The following is a 20659-nucleotide window of genomic DNA, read 5'->3' as shown; positions in this document are numbered from 1 at the left end:
TTCCCCTGCAGCCCGTGGTGAAGACCATGGTGAGGCAGGCTGTCCCCCTGCAGTCCATGGAGGTCCACAGTGGAGCAGATATCCACCTGCAGCCCGTGGAGGACCCCACGCCGGAGCAGGTGGGTTCCCGAAGGAGGCTGTGACCCCGTGGGAACCCCGCGCTGGAGCAGGCTCCTGGCAGGACCTGCGGATCTGTGGAGAGAGGAGCCCACAGAGCAGGTTTTCTGGCAGGACTTGTGACCCCGTGGGGGGCTCACGCTGGAGCAGTCTGTGCCTGAAGGACTGCACACTGTGGAAAGGACCCATGCTGGAGCAGTTCGTGAAGAACTGCAGCCCGTGGGAAGGACCCACGTTGGAGAAGTTCGTGGAGGACTGTCTCCCGTGGGTGGGACCCCACGCTGGAGCAGGGGAAGAGTGTGATGAGTCCTCCCCCTGAGGAGGATGAAGCGGCAGAAAATAACGTGTGATGAACTGACCGTAAACCCCATCCCCGTCCCCCTGTGCCGCTGGGGGGGGGGTGGTAGAGAATCCGGGAGTGAAGTTGTGCCCGGGAAGAAGGGAGGGGTGGAGGGAAGGTGTTCTGAGATTTGGTTTTATTTCTCATTACCCTACTCCGGTTGATTTGTAATAAATCAAGTTAATTTTTCCCCAAACTGAGTCTGTTTTGCCCGTGACGGTAATTGGTGAGTGATCTCTCCTATCCTTATCTCGACCCACAAGCTCTTTGTTATATTTTCTCTCCCCTGTCCAGTTGAGAAGGAGGGGGAGTGATAGAACAGCTCTGGTGGGCACCTGGCATCCAGCCAGGGTTAACCCATCACAACTAGTGCTTGCATTTAATGGAGCCTCTCACGCAATTAGCATTAACAATAATTACATGTAATCCCAGTCTTTAAACTATATACAGGAATTCTCAATCCTCTGAACAAAGAGGCCAGTGATTGCAGCTTTGGTAGTATCAATACGGTGAAGTAATTCAATCCAATTTCACCCCACTACCAAATAGCACCTTCAAAACACTGAAATAAAAGATGTCTGTTCTCACACAGAGACAAGTTTCAAAGGAAACATAGTTTTACTGAAGCACTATGCACAGCATCATTACTTTGTTTCAACACAGCAACTTCTCTTTAAAGATCTGGAGGTGTTGTTCAGAAGAAAAAGGCTGAGATTTCAATTTGTAACTGAAGAGCCACCCTTCCCTTCCCTATTGCAGTACTGTTGGATTAGTTTTTATTTCACCAAAAAAAATTAGGAGAAAACTCCCTGTATTTTCCTTGTCCTGTTCTTTGTTTGCCTTAATGTGAAGATGTGCCTACCTGTGGCATTTGTTCTGGTTTTTGGTGCATATGTCAGCAAGTCTCCCCTCAGCCAGGCAAGATCACAAAACCCTAAAATGCTACTGCCATGGTTACAAGTGATCACTATAGATATTTATTGTTTTCAGCATAAAAATAACATTTACAGGCACAGTCAAGATTAACAGGTATCCCAGAGTAACACAGAACAGTATGCCACATGAAGACTTACTGTTTAATCGTGCATCCCTAGGAAAATATATAGCAACAATAAAAAATTATCACTTCTGTTTGGAACAGCGATGGACTGGATGAGCTCAAACGAGGCAGAGAATAATGTAAGCCTCAAGTTTTCAACTGAAGATGAGTTTTCAAAATATCATCACAAAATGCTGTTGTCTAAGGAGCTGGGGTGTGGATGGAGGGGAGGGCAGGAGGTGCAGCCAAGGGAAATCAAGCAAGGAGGCAGTAGCAGACAACAGCAGCATTGGGAGGTAAGTGATGGCAATGGTAAGATACGAAACAGGAGCTGCTGCTGTAGTTCATGGACAGAGAAGCTAGAAATTTTGAGATGTTCAATACAAACAAATGCCATAGGTCTTTTATTAGGCTGTACTTTTAATAACTCAACGGCCAGATTCCAGCTGTCACCTATTCACAAAGAGCTACAGAATTAACACCTTGGAAAGCAAGACCTGCAGCCTTGCAGGCAGAGACACAAGCTCTCACACATTTCATATATTTAGATCCTCTTTGCTTGCCACCTCAGGCAATGAAAAAAGTTTTCTACACAGACATTTGCAAAATACACAACTATAGATTACATGCACACAGGACTACGATCCATTCTCTCTTTACACAAACCAAATTTGTTTGTTACAGCACAAGGAGAATGTTTTGTTTCTCACGATAAAAAGAAATGCACATCCAAATAATAATAAAGAAGAAATGTAAGCCAAATAATCTGCTTATTAAGCAAACAGCACATCACTACTTATCAAAGTCTCATCTGCTTAATAATATGGGATACATCCGGGCATTATACATCGCAGCAAGCAAATCGCAGACCTGTATTATTGTGGCTTGCTTGCTGCTACAGTTTGTTTCCTGCTTATGGTAAATTATCCAATGCATGGATAGAAATTGCCATAGTATTTACTCTTTCTTCACTTAAACCAGACCTTTGAGTATTTACTGACTGACATTTTATAGCTTACAAAGCAATCTGCCCTTCTTGTCTGGTACTCTTCTACCCAACATAATGCCAAACAGCTGACTATCTGCTTTCTAAAAATGGACTGTGCTGCAAACAGCATCCTGACAATTTAATAATTTGTCAAAGTAGTCCAACCAGTTATTATGAAGTACATATCATAGGGTTCAGAGGTAAAGGTCATCATCTACTTACTCACAAAGCAAAGTGCATCTGCTGACACTAAAAAGCAGACAAAAAAAAAAAATCTGAGGCATTCTCTGGCAGACTTGACTTTAACATAGAAATTCCACTAGCCACAACAGCAGTTGCAGATCCCCAAGAATGCTATTTCTCTTCCCGCTTGTGCATTGTTTGCAATCGCTATCCTTTCTCTGTATGTGACGTTGCTCTACCTGGAGTGGAAAGAATTTAGATCATCTTGTTTCGCGTCTCAGGCAGGAGATACTGTGGATCCAGCCCAGGATTCTAACACCAGAATAGTATTTAAGATTTATTTTTTTTTAATAATGCGAAATTTGCCCCAGGTAACACTAAATTCTTTCTGCTTTTGTAACGGACAAAGAAAAGAGAGTCTAATGTTTAAGCATGGGCATTGATATGCTCAGATGCTAATTCTGGGAGGATAAATGGGACAAACATGTTCAGACACATCTGCATTTGAAAACCAGTTCTTATAGTGTATCTTCTCCAGTAGAAGAAATACAGACCCCATTAAAAATATATTTTTATACCTATTTCCACCATATATATAACATAAATAAATTGTGCAGATACAGACACAGACACCTATAAAGATGTGACTGCTGACAGTCACAGGGTAAATTTTCAGTTTTGTCTTGGTTCCCTAGGTTAAAATGTTTCAGATTGGATACTCAAATCAACACTTATACAAAATGCATGTCCTAGGCAAATGAGGAGGCCCAATCCTTTAATGTGCTGAATGTGCTACTCCCATACTGGCTTCAGAATTCATTTGCTTAATTGTGCTGGGTCCCCATTACCATGCTGGGTAGAAAACCCCACAAAACCCCTTCATTACCACACATTCAGCAGAATGACTCAATCACTCCAGAGGATTCACTCTCATAGGAATTTTACTCCAGAAACCTTTGCATCTGGTTATTGATGTTAATCAAAACATGAAATAGGAAGTCTTATCAATGCCTCTCCCAAGAAAGAAACCTCAAGTTGTCCTGCTCTCCTAAGTTATCTTTACGCAAGATGCAGTAAGCTGATATCTTGACTTTGGAACCGAAATATCGTTCAGTCTTCTCTCTTTGTTAGTTCTGCCTCTTTAACCCTCTGGATATAATGGATACTTGGACTTTGACATAACATTCATTTAGTTTATGTTTTGGGAAAGACCAGCACTCTAACAGTTAAATAAAGAACACCTTGTTTTCAGCTTTACCACCCTCATTTAGTTGGCTTTTACCCTATTATTTTTTTAAGATTAGACCCTTTTTTAAAAGGTAGAAGGTTATGGCCTTCAATAGCACAGTATTTGTCTTTTCCCTTGCTTTGAAGCTCTACTGTCTGCTCTGGACAGGAATGCCCTGTTATTTACAATATATGGTACTATTATTTCAGGGTTACCATAATCTGCCAAGTCATCACAATGGTGCTGTAGTTAATTGCAGAGGTAAGGGGGAGGGTAGCAGGGAAGCGCCTCTATTTAGGATGGTACCTATTGCTTCTCACTGCAATCATGTCAACGTTTCCACAGTACCTGCCTTGTTTCTAGGCACAGGTAACATTCATTCATTGAAAAAAGAGGGGGTGGAAAAAAGCTTTTCCAGCACAAAATAGAAGGCAATGATATTAACCCAAGCTTAATGAAAGTTCTTTACTTTTAAAAACCAGTGCTTTAGCAAGCAAACAATTTAAATTGGTTAATTAGTTTATAATAAAATTTAGAGAAAAACCTCTCAAAGGACTCTAGTACATGCCTAGTTAAGCAACTGTATAAACATATGCACAGTAGAGTTAGGCTTCCAACAATCTGCAACTATTTAAACAGTTATCCCAGGGAGCACTGCTCTTAAGGCAGCTTTAGGTCAAGCTGAGCGTCTAAAATGTGGCAAATCTCAGCATCACACACAAATTCACCCAAGTTCCAAACATCCACCTGTATTGGGAACCGAGGACCTGTCCTGTGCATTCCTGAAGCGCATCACTTAGCTTTTTTCCCTCCCTTTCTACAATTTAAGAGATTGTTGCTCACCTTGAACATTTGCAGAATGCAGTGGGTCTTTGAACTGAAAAGTGTAATTTTTTTATACATTTTTATATTGTTATGAAGAACTGTATATTTCTCAAAAAATTAAGGAGGTGGTAATTTACAGTTATAGCCCCCCCCCCCATTCATTAAGGATCCTACTGAGGCAGATGCTTGGCTATAAAATCAATAAATTTAAGCAGATCTGAAAGTGTTTTTTTGAGATGAGACAAAACAGAGTGTTAAGGTCAAGGGAGCAAGTTCTTGCTTCCTGCATGCATCTGTGGTTTGGCTTCTTTATTTTGTTTCACCATAAACCAAAACCAGCATGAAATTCAAGTAGGAAATCAAGAAGGAAATCATATTCCAAGACAACAATCTTCATAATGCAACTAGAGGGGTTTGAGGAAGTGGCGAAATTTCTTTCTGGGTCCTTTTATCTGCTCAAATTATCTTAGCAAACAATTTAACACCCCACCCGCCCCCAACATTTAAAATGCTAATATACATTATGTCACCATCTCCCAGAACAACAGAAAAAAAGACAGACCCTGCAACCCTTTGGATGAAGAGTTCACACACTTCACACTATGTTTTTGAATGTAGCTCAAGCAAGGAGCATAGCATGAGGGCTTTACGCAAAGCTTTTCTCTTAAGCTTGATCCGAAATGAGGATAGCCTTACCTCTACCATTACTGCTATCCCTGCCTTGGTGTGGGTGGGGAAGACAGATGGCATGCCTCCCACCACTGCCAGCTATCAGCTATGAAGTCGCTGTGTCCATGCAAAGGCTAAAAGTGCAGAGACCTCAGGAGCCACAGGAGGTCCCGTCCCCCTCCCCGAAGGAGCTCACCCAACTACACAACCTCCAGACACAGGGAGAGATGCGAGGTCTGCAGCCTGTGGTGGTATGCTTCAGCCTGCTTCTCCTCGCTCTTGTGGACCAACTCCCCATTGCCTGCTGCCCCCATACAGCTCTTTGGCTTTACACTTAAGGAGAGGTGTAAATAAAAAGCAGGGGTGTTTTTCAAGGCCTTTTTCTTTCCAGAAAAAGAAAAAAAAAAAGTTCAATAAATAAGTAGGTGGAATTTAACTTTCTGAATTTTCACAGAGCATTTTGTTGTTGCCTTTATACAAGCACGTATGCTCCTTTTGGAGGAAAGGAGAAAAGGGGAAGGGTTTCTACCACAAGGCTAAGAGGTTTTATTTGTTGGTTTTATGTATCAATAAAATCAGGTGTCGAGAAACATTTATTTCCATGCGAAATACCTTATGTTAAGATGTCAATTAAAGTTTTCCTGAAGAGGAAAGTTCCTTGGCAAAAAATGAATGCATTAAGAACGAGTATACCATTCCCCAGAGGACAGAATATAAAACAACCTGTCAAGTAATCAAAGATAACCAAAGAGAATGTGTTAACTCCCTGATGTTTTTTTCTGTTCGGCATCAGGTGAATGCAAGCTCTTTTACCACCTGACGGAGCCCTGTTCTATTAATTCCTTGCTTCCCTCTTTCCATACCCCTTTTATCAGCAGTAAAAAGCTTTACAAACTGGTGGCTGACAAAGACGTACACTGACTGTGCATTATTTTAAGGACACCACCAACTCTGAGTAGCCAGCAAAAGCTGTCAAGCATACGTGCCACTTAAAAGCAAAATAAAACACAGCTATACTTTGAAACATATTGAACTGCTAATGAAAATTAAGTTGTATTCAGCACTAGAAGTCTATATTTCTTAGACGCTGGTAAAGGGGAGCACGGCATTCAGTTTGATGCATCTGTAAGCGAGGATTGTTCATCCTTAATTCATAAGAGAAGGCAACAGGAAAATTCCATGAATTCAAGAAACTGTTCCTAATCAAACCTTTCATATTTTGACTGAAAATATGCAATGTGATACAAGATACGTGTAGGAACTGGACACAGCTGTAATCTGCAAGTCAGAATTGCACCCTACACCAATAAGACACCTAATGCACATTTAAAATAACAACTGCCCCAAGTAGAAGACTTCAACTACACAGATATAAGTACTTAAAAAACTGGGAGCCCTACTCTAGCAAGAGCTCCCCTGAATTACTTTAAAAATAAATGAGCAAAAAACCCCACACCAGGAACAAGAACTGATGAAGATACTTGGGTTTGTTTACTTAAACAACATCCCCCCTCCCCCCAACAAACAAACAAACAAAAGTCACCCACAGGTAAAGCAAAAGAAAAATCCCAAACACCAAAACCAACATGCATTATAAAAGATCAGTATTAAGGTCTAACTTCTGCTCCCACTTCAACAAATTAAAATGAATGGAGAAAATCTGGCCTAGGAAATGCAATTGACTTTTTTTTCAGACTATGTAGACAGAAATATTTCTACTCTGAAGTTCAACTTGTTGCAACATGTTTTTAACGTAAGAAGTGCACTTCTCCCCTCCACCCTGGAATTAGTCTTAATTAAGAAAGAATGTTTTGGAATATAATGCATAAAGAGAAGGAAACAGAAGAATTCTTTGCTCTAGGTGTTAAAAATGACATATACAGCCTTCGGAGCTATTTTTAAAAGCTGTTTAAAGATAGCCTAAGTTCATTACGCTAGGACTGCTTACCTTTTTCCCTCCTGTTACAAATTGCTTGAAGTGGGATCTTACGAAATGAGGATGAACAGCAACAATCTGGGGGGGTGCAGGGAGAAGGAAGAAAAAAAAAAAAAAAGAAGAGGATTATGGCCTAAATACAAGTTTACGGGGAGCACCACATCACTTTTTAAACTAGATAACCCTTTGCCGAGTATCAACTATTACTGCTGAGTTCTTTCTCTGAAGTAGAGCCTAGTTGTTTCAGACATCTCCGTATGCTTTTCCTAGAAAAGAAGAAAATTCTCCATATTATATGGCACATAAGTCACATGCCTGACACCGAGGGCCATGTTATACACCAAACAACTACTTTTTTGCACAGTAGGCAGCAGAATTAGGACTGTGCAGTACAGGACTGCCATAAGCAAGGGTTACCCCGATTAAGTCTTGTTTGGGGCCTGCCTAGAGGGCACACACCCCTCAGGTCTGTCGCAGGACAACCTCATGTAGCATCAACGCACCTTAAAGAGCCTCTTTGCCTTACTTGTTACGAGTCAAGTGTGTGAGATTGAGCTCTAAGAGCGGTAAGGCCCCAGGAACCAAGCAAGCTGCATCTGATGTGTGTGAAAACTTCATGACCTCATTCCTCCCCCCACAAGAGCAGCTGCAATTTGGAAGACCCTCCGCAGCAAAATGCAATCATTTGCCCACACCACCTTTTATCCTGTAAGAAACATCTCTTGTTAAAAAAAGCAAGATCTTTTCAACAGCCAGGCAGCCACACATCTCTTGAGCAAAGTATAGCTGAAGTTTTCCCTTCAGACAGGGTACATCAGCATCACCACCCATTGCCTTATCCCAAGGTAGGTTTAACAGATATGAACTGGTTGCAGAATATTGACCTCACAGTTAGCAGAACCCTCAGAATTTGTATCACAGAGCTACAAAGAAAGAAATATGTTGAGACAGGTAACAACTGAAACAGGACAATTTCTCTTTCACTTTGCCTTTTGTATTTGAAAAACTCAATAATACTTCTTACAAAACCAAGATAGGCTTTCTTCCTGCCTAACCAGATCAAAAGCTTTTATACTGAGATAGATAACTATTTTCTAGTGACCTGAATAACATTACAAGGAAGTGGTACTCCTCTCTCTCATTTAGATTCAATGTGACCTTTCTGTTATTAAAGACGACAACAACACAATTACTAAAGATTAAAACAAGCACTTACTTTAATAGGACAGTCAAACGTTTCATGAAACTCCTCCGCTGAATACAATCCAAACACCTGCACCTAAAGAAAACCCCAAAAATATTTACCTAATAACAACTTGACAATTAAAGATAAATGTAAATCACTAACAACTAGAAGATTAATTTGAATGCTAACAGTTACATCTTTTTCCCTAAAGAAAAAAAAGTTGTATTTAACAATTCAGAGTTAATTGAGACATCTTGGGCTTCTATTATGGCATATCTCTAAATATTCGCAGAAGCACAAAAATACTTATTTGAATCTTTTTCTTGTCTTTTTTTGTTACAAACACAGCAAAACCTACAAGTTCCTTTTGCTTTAGGCTGATCAAATCTGTTTAACAGATACTGATCTAAGTAAGGGAAGAGCAACATAATAACATTCAGAAGAAGATAAATTAAAACCTCTTCCTTTCTGAGAAAGAACTGTAGGATTTTCTTGCCCTCTGAGCAATACAGGGTTTACATAAGAAAAAAGAAATTTGTGACAACAAAGCAAAACCAGCCTGAAAACCAAGTCCTATATGTTTCTTGGCATCCTCTCCTCCTCCCAAGTGCACTCAGTGCTATTTTGTTTTATTCCATGACCACTGAAGTGTCTTTCTCTGAAGATTCCTTGCTTCTCGTCTATGTTGATGTCTCAGTACATTTAATAGTCAGAACTGAAGTTGTAACCATAGGCCATCAGAATATCTATCAGAACTAATCCATCTGAAGAAGGCTCAACATTAAAAAAAACAACAAAAGCGAAACAACAAAAAGTATGTTTCTACTATCAAGAGCGTTAACAGATGTTAAAATCTTTTCTTCCCTTCACTTACAGAACAGGTACAGAGGTATCAAGTGTTAAAAAATGTTACTAGACTTAGATGCTATGACTACAGAACAGGGTTTCTCAAGCTTTTTGTAAGTACAACCCTCTTTTGGGCTCATGTGTCTTCATCCAACATGCAACATTCCCTTCCCCAATTCTCAGATGAGACAGTTGACAACTCAGTTCCTGCAGAACTTAGGAGCAAAATCAGGCTGAAGACTTACAGCCAGGAATTAGTAATTGATTTACTAATTATGATTTCCACAAAGAATAATAACTGGTTTGCTTTTTCATTATGATTTTAAGAGGTTTCCACACACTGCCAGAAGCTGTTTGAACAAAATCACCCCAGCAGGGATGGACGCTGCTGGTGGGAGAAGGGAGAAAAAAAGAGCATCCCATGGAGTAATCAGTGGAAAACTGTATCTGACAGCAAATCTACTTTAGAAGGTAGAGATTAGTCAGGTTTAGTATTCATCCTTATTTTCACGAAAAGGTAATCCCTTCAGTAACTCTGCTCTGCACGCTCAACAAATTGGATTCAAAGATCTAAGAGATCTTTTAACCTTATTTCTTTCCCTCTCCCCATCCCCATTGTGATCCCTTCGGGGGGGAAAACCAAAAAACAATAGTAACAAAAAATAAAAAAAACCCCACTAGACAAAGATCTGCAGAACAAAGCCAGTAAATACCAGTAAAGGGCCACAAAATGTGAGGCTTAATGGCTCTAAAGAGATCAGTTCGGAGGACAAGAACCCCCAAAATTCCTGCAGACAGACAAGGAGACAGAGTAAAAAAATCAGACTTTAGGTAAACTACAAGAGGAACTAAGCCATCAGCAAGGAACTAAGCCATTCTCAGAGTGGCTCAAAGTTCAGCAGTCTCAGTGAAGTTAAAAACATCTCAAACCACCTCATCTCCCTTTCAAGCTTGTCTCCTGGATACATCTCCTAAGCAGCATTATCAGCTCTGTCCATTACTCATTAGCGAATATACTGCCTCTAACAACATGCTTTAAAAATACTGCTGCATGCACTGTGCAGGGCTCAGCTACTGCTCCAAAGGATTAGAAAATCAATATTTGGAGACAGTGAGATGTACCGCAAAGCTGTGATTATGTAAGCCAACCAAAGGGTTGTATTTGAGTTGGGCCTGGCTGTAAGCCTAGAAAACCTTCGGGCTGATGTCTAGAGGATTTTGTTTCCTGGGTTTTTGTTTTCATCAGTTGGCACAGCATATCCAATGCAACAGACTAAACAAAATAAGAAACAGAGGAAAGAGAAAATAAGAGAGAAGAAAGGAAGAAGAAAAAGAATAGACATGGTTAAAACACAACACTGCAAACTCCATGGAAGCAGAATCCTCAAAAATGACAAAACACCCCTCTCAAATTAAAACTAATAATAAAAATTAACATTAGCAACAGTGCCTTCGACATTTTCTTAATACTGCTTTGAACATGGCAATATGATATTCCTTTAAGAGTATGAAAACAAAATAGAGCCAGTTAACTAAACAGGAAAAAACAACTCCGCACAAAATACATGTTATCATGTTTACTCTAGGGACACCATATAACAGTTTATTACTTCTTAATGTCTTTTATTCTTCAGAAAGAAAGTGATTCTTTTCATATTACAAACCTATATTGGATTTATCTATTTCTACTTTCTATGCCCACTCAGCTCATGATGGTTTTGGGTAGCTGGAAAAAGGATCTAATGATGAGAGTCCACTACATTTTGCTAGTCCTGTCTGATTTTAAATACCCAGAACCCACCACTCCAGTGTATCCAGACTTAGCTGTTTCTTTGCTTCCACATGTGGAAGAAGCAGCCAACCTTCAGTGATCAAAAGGCAGGAAAACAAAAACATCTTACCTACAAGCCACATTTCTTGAAAAATGATCAGTGTAATACTTCATGGATATTCTTAACATAAATGTTGTTACAGGCATTAAACGTGACACTAAAACATGTAAGCACATGGGTTTCCAGTATAATTTATACTTCTTCATATAAAAAAAGTTACAAGGCAATAAGGGTGCAAATTATATCACTGTTATGTAACGAAAAGAGAGAGCTTTAGCAAAACTGGCAGTCAGATCCAGGTTTTTCAAGACAGCATACAAGCAGGCAAAAAAATAACGTAAAAAAACTTCACTCCTGGACTCTATGAATGCAAATATGATGAATACTGAACTTGTGATACTCCAGCCCTGCATCAAAAACATTACCAGAATTAGCCCTTGTAGCTTGGGGACCATAGTTCAGACTGCCTTGCATAGCATGTAATGTCACCTAATGGATCCACAATACCTATTTCACTAAATGAAGGCAGATTCACCATTTAAAGTATTGGGGTCTTTTCAAATACAGCCACACCAGAGTAGGGATTATGGATTTTTGAACGCTTCTGAAGTCAAATACCTGTTTTTAATATTAATTTAATATATGAAAGATGTGCATGGCTTGTAGTCTCACTGCAACATACACATTCTGAGTCAGTAATCCACAGTCACATCTGAGGAGCCCTTACAGCAAGTGCTTGCTTCCCCCCACCATTCAAAACACCCAAACCAACAATGCTAGCTCAACATTTTTATTACCTTGCACAATTACTGACCCTTCCCTTATCTTGCTTAGACAATTAGGACACTCTTGCTGTGTTTCTCAGAGGCTGTAAAATTCTACAACCCACTTTGATAGGCACTAGTATCCCAATTACTGTGTCAAGATACTGACATCAAGATATCTCTGAGAAACAAAAGACCTGGATACATAAACTGGCTGCCTGTCTGTTGAGGAAAAAACCCAAGCACATACAGTCTAAAGAGGTTGTTTTCCCACTTTGCCTACTACAAAATCCAATTTTATTTTTAATTTATAGAACTTCTACTGAATGGGATGCATCCATTAGGATCACCGACATTCCTCCTCCCCCCAAGTCTACTCTGTAAGAAATGTTCTCCTCAGTAAGTCAGATGGATATTGAGAAATGATTTAAATGATTTTTAATGCACTGCATTTGTATATGAGCATTATATTAAAAAAGAAGCTTAAATACACCCTGTGCATTAGAATTTTATCATTGCAAACCAACATTAGAAAAGACTGCCATTGACTTAAAAACAAAAAAGACATTCTTATAAGTGGAAAATCAATCACCAAAACCACTAAATGTCACAGCTCAACATTCCAGAGAAGCACTGATAATTGTTAGTTATACACTGCACAAATGATATATGTCCTCAGTCAAGGAAGTAGGTGCCAGTTTTTTAGGAAACTGTACATATATTGATTTTACATTTATTTAATGTGGCTGTTGTAAGACACTTTATTCTTCTGATAAACTATGATTGCTTATCAAAAGATTCTATAATTCAAGAGAAACATTCATAATGTGTGTGAAAATGAAAACCACCAGCCCACAGAAATCATGCCCACAAAATCCAATTTTGTGGATTTATAGCAGAAAGGCATTAAACTACTGTCTTGAAGGAACAGCAGAGTAGTCACTGAAGTATAACTGGCACAGCAGTAATGATTAAGGTGACATGTCCTCCTGCCACAGCTGTTAATCAGCTTAATACTAGTTACATTATTGACATTCTTGTAATTACTTTTCCTACGGCACATTTGTGCAAAATATATCTGACTTTAATTTTGAGTATTCAAAGGTGAGCTCAGTTCTCAAAATGGATGGTCAAAGTGGTGGTTCTAAATGCAGGAATTAACTCCACAGGTATCACAATTATCTCAAGTGTAATACTGAGGACTACCTGCTATCTCATTTAATATATAAATGGGTTTGTTGTACCTTGCCATCTTCTGAGCAAACACCCATGTGTTCTCCACTTTCATCCAGGCTGATCTGATTTATCTTCACTGGGCTCTACGGAAAGAAAAGAAAAGAAAGAGAAAAGACTTTTAAAGTTGACTTCAAAGTAACATCACCAATCGCATGCTTTAACATCCCCCACACTTCCTGAGATTTATGTGTTAATGGTTGTGTAATGTTTAGTTGCATGAATCAAAAAACCCCCCAGAGAACAGGTATTTCTATGACGATGCCAAAAGACAGCCGCCTTTACTTCCTTTTGCCTAACCCAGAAATTTGACATTTGCAGTTACATGCCTCAAGGCTCTGGAGCTCTCATGAAGTGCTAGGCTCCCAGACCTTAAGCATCTGCACCTGTGCACCACAGCTGTTTGTTAAGAACTTCTCCCGCTATCAAAACTCAGCATAAAACACGCTGACCACACAGGCATCAAGGCAACCGAAAATTCTTCTGGTTTGGTCTGATGGCTATACTGGTCATTATTTCTTCCTTCAAATCCCTTCTCTTGGTTTCATTTTTGCCTCCAATAGTGTTCTCAGAAGCAAGTATTAGAAGGTATTGAAGTGCGACATAGGTGTACTCCGACAAATACTAAGAAAAGCCTGAAGACTGCCCCAATTTAATAAATTTTCCTTTCCCTATCCAGATACACTTTTGGTTCTAATCTACAGGGTTATATGGCATCTGTTGCTATTTACTTTAGCTTAAACATCTATCCTTGCCTTAAGTACTGAGGACTAACTTATAACATCATTTGGGTAACACGACGCATATCCTCTCGCATACAAAACCCAATCCAATTATATTCAAGTACCAAGAACCTTCTTATGTACCATGATCCTGATTTCACCCTCTGTAACAAATACCTCATCATTTCAAGCATCATTGAAGGATCTTCACCCAAGTAAGTCTCTCTCACACATTTAAGAACAACTTTTCTTACTCTCATAAAATTATGAATAGATTGAACCACAAAACAGATCACTTCTGTGGTTCCGAGCATGATAAAAGAAAAATCCATGGTATGTTTGTGTGAAAAGAAAGCATCGCTGCAACAGCACTGGAGTTGTGCAGTCACATTAGATGTTACACAACTGTGTCTAAAATATCACAGGTCCTTATATACACTATGGCAGTTGGAATTATGTAAAAAGTACATCATAAAAAGTTATATAAAAACACACTGTCCAGATGGACTATCTACAGGAGATAAACTGAGGTCCTCTCATAGCCTTTGGAAAACTTTTCCCCCATAATCTTTCACACACACAAAAATTCCAACTCAGGGAAATGAGGTTTTCCTCTCTTCCATCTTGAAAAGAATATATGCCCAAATCACATTTCATTTTCTAGAAGCTTCTTTCTAATCAAGGTTGAACAACTGAGTCCTGCACTGCAACAGTTGCCTGATGAGTTGAGAAAAGGATGCTGCCAGCCCTTTTGCTTTCCTGCCTCTTTGCCTGCAGAAGACACCACTCTCGGTCTCACTTTGTGTTACCACAAAACGCTACCTGGAAATACTGCAATTACTGCCTATCATGAAGTGGTCTTTCTGCAGTGCGTTGTTTGCCAAAAAGTGCACTGCCGAGGAAGAAGTCAAACTAATTTTCTTTATGTGCTCCAGAAGTATTTTCATTCACCACAGAGCGGTTACACTGACTTGCTGCATTTCAAAATCAGAAGCAAGAGCATCACTGGCAGTGCAGGCAGCTGGTGCACATTCCCCAGCTGTGTTCCTCCCAATATATTTAAGGGGTGTCAGCTGAGGAGCGCAGCTCAAGCCCATCAGCCTGCTGGTGTGGTCAACATCCTTGTGGAAGCTCTGATTCTCAGATGCTATACAGATAGTCGGCTAATTCCAGGACTAGAGGATGCTGAGTAAAGCAAGATGTGTCAGTTGTCAGTCTCACTTCCTAGAAGCTTCATAAAAATTGTTAGCATGCTCTTTTATTCCTGCTTTACCTTGAAAATGCCTTTCTAAACTTCTGGTTTGCTCATCAAGGTGCAAGAGGAGATTTTGTCTCTGTCTATGGGGGGGGGGGGGGGGGGGGGAAATGCCAGCACTTCTCCACCATTCCCTCTACAATGAGAAACAACTCTGGCCTTCTGAAAGGACAAGCACAGAAAGTTCAACTGATTTCATCATGGAAGTGGCATGGTTTTTTGTTCTGGGCTGCATCTAACTTGCCATCACCACAACTTTCTCACAAAGGTTCTTCTCTTCTTTTATTACTCTGCGATTGGAAAGGGAAAAAGTCCATTTTGAATAGCCCCACCTTGACACAGGGTCATACACTAAGGTAGTGTTCAATTGGCCATGTTCTTCTCATCTCTCCAGCACCTACACCTGTCATCAGGGCTGACATGACAGCAACAGCAGATCTAGCAGCAATCCTGTGTGATGGGCCTTCTTGGAGACACTTTACTGCAATAAAGCGACAACAAGAAACAAACCAGGACATACCAGAAGAGTCGACAGCTCAATCCTACAGTCCACACAGTTCCCATTTTGCTGCCAAATGGCTTGGATAAAGTTTGACGCTGAAAAAATGAAGTGCAGGAAGTAGGCAAGGTGACTATGTAAGTTATCTTCACATAAAAGTTGAAGACAAGGAGCAGGATGATGGAATTTATCTGTCATGCTGTGGTTTGAAAGCCATGTGGCCTGCTTTGGTGATTAAATATGTGATTGCACTCAGGTAACCGAACAGTGCCTAGCAAGGCCAAACATCTCCTTACATACACACAGAATGTTGTCAGTGGGGGAAAAGGTGATTCCACATTTTGCATGTGATTCCTACATGCAAAATTGCGCACAATACTTCAGAACTGTTTGTTGAGTAGAAATTTTATGATACAGTATTTCGTAATGCGGTGTATTAACTAGCAACTTGTTACAAGCCTTCTGCAGGCCCAATACCACTATCAGTTGCTTTTAACTTTTCCTTTCTCCAATTATTTTTTTCCTGTTGTCTGCACTATACACAGATGATAATCAGGGAAGACAAATACACTCAACTAAAAGCAGAGCTGCTCACTTACACAAACCTCCAGCTAAGTTCCAATAGGAGACGCTATTCTAGATGATGTACACAAGACAAAGCAAACACAGAGTAATTTTTTTCAGCACTCAAGTTGAATTGGCACTATTGGCTACTAGCCTGTTCACTGACTTTACCAGTCAGAACTTTCTATGGAGCTCAGAAAGTGATGATAGGCCATGAACTTAAAAGCAGTCAAGGCTGAATATTAAATGCATTTTAAAACAAAGTTCCAGCAAGAATAGCTAATGCCAGGATCTTCTTGTTCAGAGCTGAGTAACAGTCAAGCCTACCATTTCCAGAACTACATTCCACTGGAAAGCTGTTTAAGATTTGTGTCTAAAACTATCCAGGAAATCAGAAATAAAAGACCACTGATAAAATTGGTACATGTGTTATCGAAACCAGTGTTTCGTCTAGAATCAGCTCCAATTCATTTTTTCATATCAATTATTTTTATAAATATACTGCTGTTCCAGTCAGCAAAGTTACAACTAAATTTGAAATGGTAAGTATTAATACCCTGCCAACACCCTGTGGATAATTTTGATATTTCAGAAAAGAGAAGCACAGATAATTTTGTGGGTTAACCTCCCTCACCCTGCTTTTATTTTTTTATTAAATGTTACCAACTCAGTCATGGAGTTACAACTGTCTTGTGGTTTTTTTTTTTAAACCTTATTCCAGCTAACCCACTGAAGAGTTTAATTTGCCTGGCAAAAGAAAACAGGTTTTGGTTTTTACAGTATAGAGAATAAATGTCCTTCCTGCAACATCCAACTTTACAGGCTGACAAAAGATGAAGAATTGCTCAACGTTAGAGAGGACACAGGTAGTCACTAACTCATCACAGTCTGGAGAAGTGATCATTTCATACAGTTGGAACCAGGATATGCTCTGGGGTTTGGTCAGTTGACTGTCTTAAAGGTATTTTAAATGGGTGGGGAAAAAAACCTGTCCAAATTTACAGGCATCATATTAAAAAAAAAAAAAAAAAAAGAATTACAACAGCAATCTGAGGTCAAAGTGTCAATCTAAAAATTAGGAACATATAATTGCCGTGGTTTAACCCCAGCCAGCAACTAAACACCACGCAGCCGCTCACTCACTTCCCCCCCACCCAGTGGGATGGGGGAGAAAATTGGGAAAAGAAGCAAAACTCGTGGGTTGAGATAAGAACAGTTTAATAGAACAGAAAAGAAGAAACTAATAATGATAATGATAACACTAATAAAATGACAACAGTAATAATAAAAGGATTGGAATGTACAAATGATGCACAGTGCAATTTCTCACCACCTGCCGATCGACACCCAGCCAGTCCCCGAGCGGCGATTCCCTGCCCCCACTTCCCCGTTCCTATACTAGATGGGATGCCACATGGTATGGAATACCCCGTTGGCCACTTTGGGTCAGGTGCCCTGGCTGTGTCCTGTGCCAACTTCTTGTGCCCCTCCAGCTTTCTCGCTGGCTGGGCATGAGAAGCTGAAAAATCCTTGACTTTAGTCTAAACACTACTTAGCAACAACTGAAAACATCAGTGTTATCAACATTCTTCACATACTGAACTCAAAACATAGCACCATACCAGCTACTAGGAAGACAATTAACTCTATCCCAGCTGAAACCAGGAAAATAATTCATGTAAACATTACTCAATTAAGAGATGATCTAGACTTAAGCCCCATGCCATAAAACCACAGGCAGCTGCATATAAAGTGTTGAGGAAATTACTAATAATTATTTAACTAGCTCTACATTGGGTAATCTCTTTTTAACCTAATCAGGATGCCTAGCTTTAGGCCAAACAAGTAAAAACAAACAACTTTTGTGCTCACAATGATATCTCCAGTACTGTATAAATAATAGCAACACACTTAGTATTTCTAAAACAACATAATTCAAATCTGGCAATAGGGAGGATCCTGTTAGTTAGGAAGGGAAATACACTGACATGATTAACCTGCGAACAGCTTCAGAATTTCATACAGTGTGGAAGTTCTGGCAAAGAAGGAAGAAATGCCTTCAGCTGAATCTCCATTAACTGCAGTTTTCTTTCTGATGGAGACATGTTTGGAATTCTGGACAACATAAGTAAGTTTGACTGTTCAAAATCAATAATGTCAAGCTGACACTATAGAACAAAAAAAATGTTACCTTAATGGAAGAAAGAAAAGTTTAGGGAGAGGGAGAAAAAGCTAGCAGGCACCTTGCATATAAAGATCTAAATGCAGGCTTTTACTAAATCCTAAATTTAAAGGAAAGGAAAATCAAGTATCTACCAACAAATGTATCTCATGTGATAATCAATTACCTAATGTAAAATGCTTGAAATAAACGCACTTAGTATGGATTATATCAGCTCTTCAATTAGGAGTAAATTCACGGCCACTCAGGAAGCTTCTTTTAATTGTGTTCTTTGTGGCAACTCCTTCTCCCCTGACACTCATCATCAACCCACCTTATACTATCAGTCCCCCAATGGTGAACCTCAGAAATCAATCTGCTAATGTATAATTTGTAAAGCTCCTCTGACTAACAAATGGATAATTGATTCTTTCACAAATGCTGCATCCCAATGGATATGAAGTGGATGAACAAGAAACACAAGACTGGATTTCACTCCAATTCTGTAAGAAATGCAATATTTACAAGCTAGGAACCTAAATGTTTTAATAGTTGCCTGTGACTTCATGCCTTTTAACCATGGTTAGCAGGCAAGCAACAGACACATTAGGAGTGTGAAAAGCAAAGTAGTGTTCAACCATACTTACAGCAAAGCTCATTTTACTTCAAGAGGTTCCCATTGCTAATACAACCCCCTTAAGCAGCGTTTTCAAGCATTCTTTAAAAAGAATTTTCAGAAACTTTTCCTAAATTAACCCAAATGTTTGTGTTTATCTATCTATACATACACACATATAAATACCCAAAGAAGTAAAACACCCATAGGTCTTTTCTGCTACATTAGTACCAATCTGGATCTACATAACCACTATGTAGCTGCTCTCTATACTAAGGATTATACATACACAGAGTTTGAATTGTAATTAAAAATAAATAAATAAATTTATCTCCTACAAATGCCTATTTTTCATTTATTCATATGTTTCCATCTGCATAACATTCACATAAACAAGCATGCAACACTCCAACGTACATTAATAAGACCAATCAATCCGCTGCTTAAAATGTTAGCCCACTCAAGTAAGGACTACCATTTTTATGGTTTTTATTTTATTTTATTTCCACCGTGGTCGAGGTATCCAAGTGCAAAATACTGATTTGTAAACAGAAACTGCCTTAGTTATTGTCATAACTAAGCTAAGATCCTCTCAAAACACAAGCCTTGCTTTACGTAGGACGATGAACTTGCTTTGAATAGAGCCCCAACTCTTCAGCTTTTACATCTGTAAATTAGACATTCTATATGCATCGACACCAATGAATTGAGAAACAGACGCCATTAAGACTACTGGAAAAAAATCCCACAAAACTAGGCAAGTACTGAATATTCTCTTTCTTCAAGAGTGCCTTTCCAATCCAAAATTATACCCTCAACCTACCTAGAAAGAAGTCTAATTTAACTAACTTGTCAAAAAAGGAGTTCTACTTTTCAGGGCCTTTTCACTTTGGGAAGTGATAGGAGGTGACAGCAAATAAACCAGATAGTGGGAGAGTCTTCAACTATTTAAAAAAAAAAAAAAAACAACAACCAAGCAACCAAAAAAAACCCAGAAAGGTGTGCAACAGCTAAGCACAAGTGTATTACATGTTGTTTGTCCCATCTGTTTTGACTTCAGAACACTGATGCCCAGAGATCTCTTGTATTGAGGAACTACATTTAAAAAGAAATTGAACTCATGTACTTTTCTTGCCCCAGATGCTGCAGTGCTGCACTGACTTATGCATATTTTGCATATTTGTAGAGTTTTACTGATACCACAGAGGGAAGAGCAACTCAGAAAAGCAAATTCTGATGCTATATCATGGTTTACCTGTAACAAGGTAGAAGTACACACATACCTATGTGTTTATACACAACTGAGAAATGTAACGTAGTAACACAAAGGTTTAAATTGAAAAGGCAGCTTTAAAAGTTACAGAACAAGCTGTTCACCTCTGCCCGCAATAGAAGTAGTATACTCTGAATTTATAACACTTAAATTTTCATATGATGAAAATTTACTAATATCCACACCTAAGAGGTTTTGTTCAACAATACTGGCAGCCAAATTCTGGTAAGTAAGTGAGGATTCCTGCTCCAGTGCTTTTCCTATAGCACTCCTGAAACGGTCATTCTCCAAATGAAAAATGGGACATTATATTGGTTAGAAGAAAAGGGAGGGGGGAAAGCTGGGGAGAGTGACAAGGTCTGGGACACAGAACAATAACAACA

General features: G+C 39.3%; 1 protein-coding gene across 5 annotated transcripts in view; it reads right to left on the bottom strand.

Moving 5' to 3' along the window:
- Nucleotides 1-20659, bottom strand: part of VPS41 (VPS41 subunit of HOPS complex) — a 121251-nt gene that overhangs the window by 64261 nt on the left and 36331 nt on the right. For all 5 annotated transcript variants that reach the window (XM_052796178.1, XM_052796187.1, XM_052796168.1 and 2 more), the window contains exons 5-7: nt 13198-13272; nt 8542-8604; nt 7338-7403 (exon numbers count right to left, since the gene is read on the bottom strand). In XM_052796178.1, the coding sequence (XP_052652138.1) occupies nt 7338-7403; nt 8542-8604; nt 13198-13272 (204 nt within the window). The remainder of the gene's footprint in view (nt 1-7337; nt 7404-8541; nt 8605-13197; nt 13273-20659) is intronic.

The sequence above is a fragment of the Harpia harpyja genome, chromosome 1 (genome assembly GCF_026419915.1).
Source record: "Harpia harpyja isolate bHarHar1 chromosome 1, bHarHar1 primary haplotype, whole genome shotgun sequence".
NCBI lineage: Eukaryota > Metazoa > Chordata > Aves > Accipitriformes > Accipitridae > Harpia > Harpia harpyja.
Note: the sequence above shows the minus strand (reverse complement) of the source record. Positions and strands in the feature narration are given on the sequence as shown.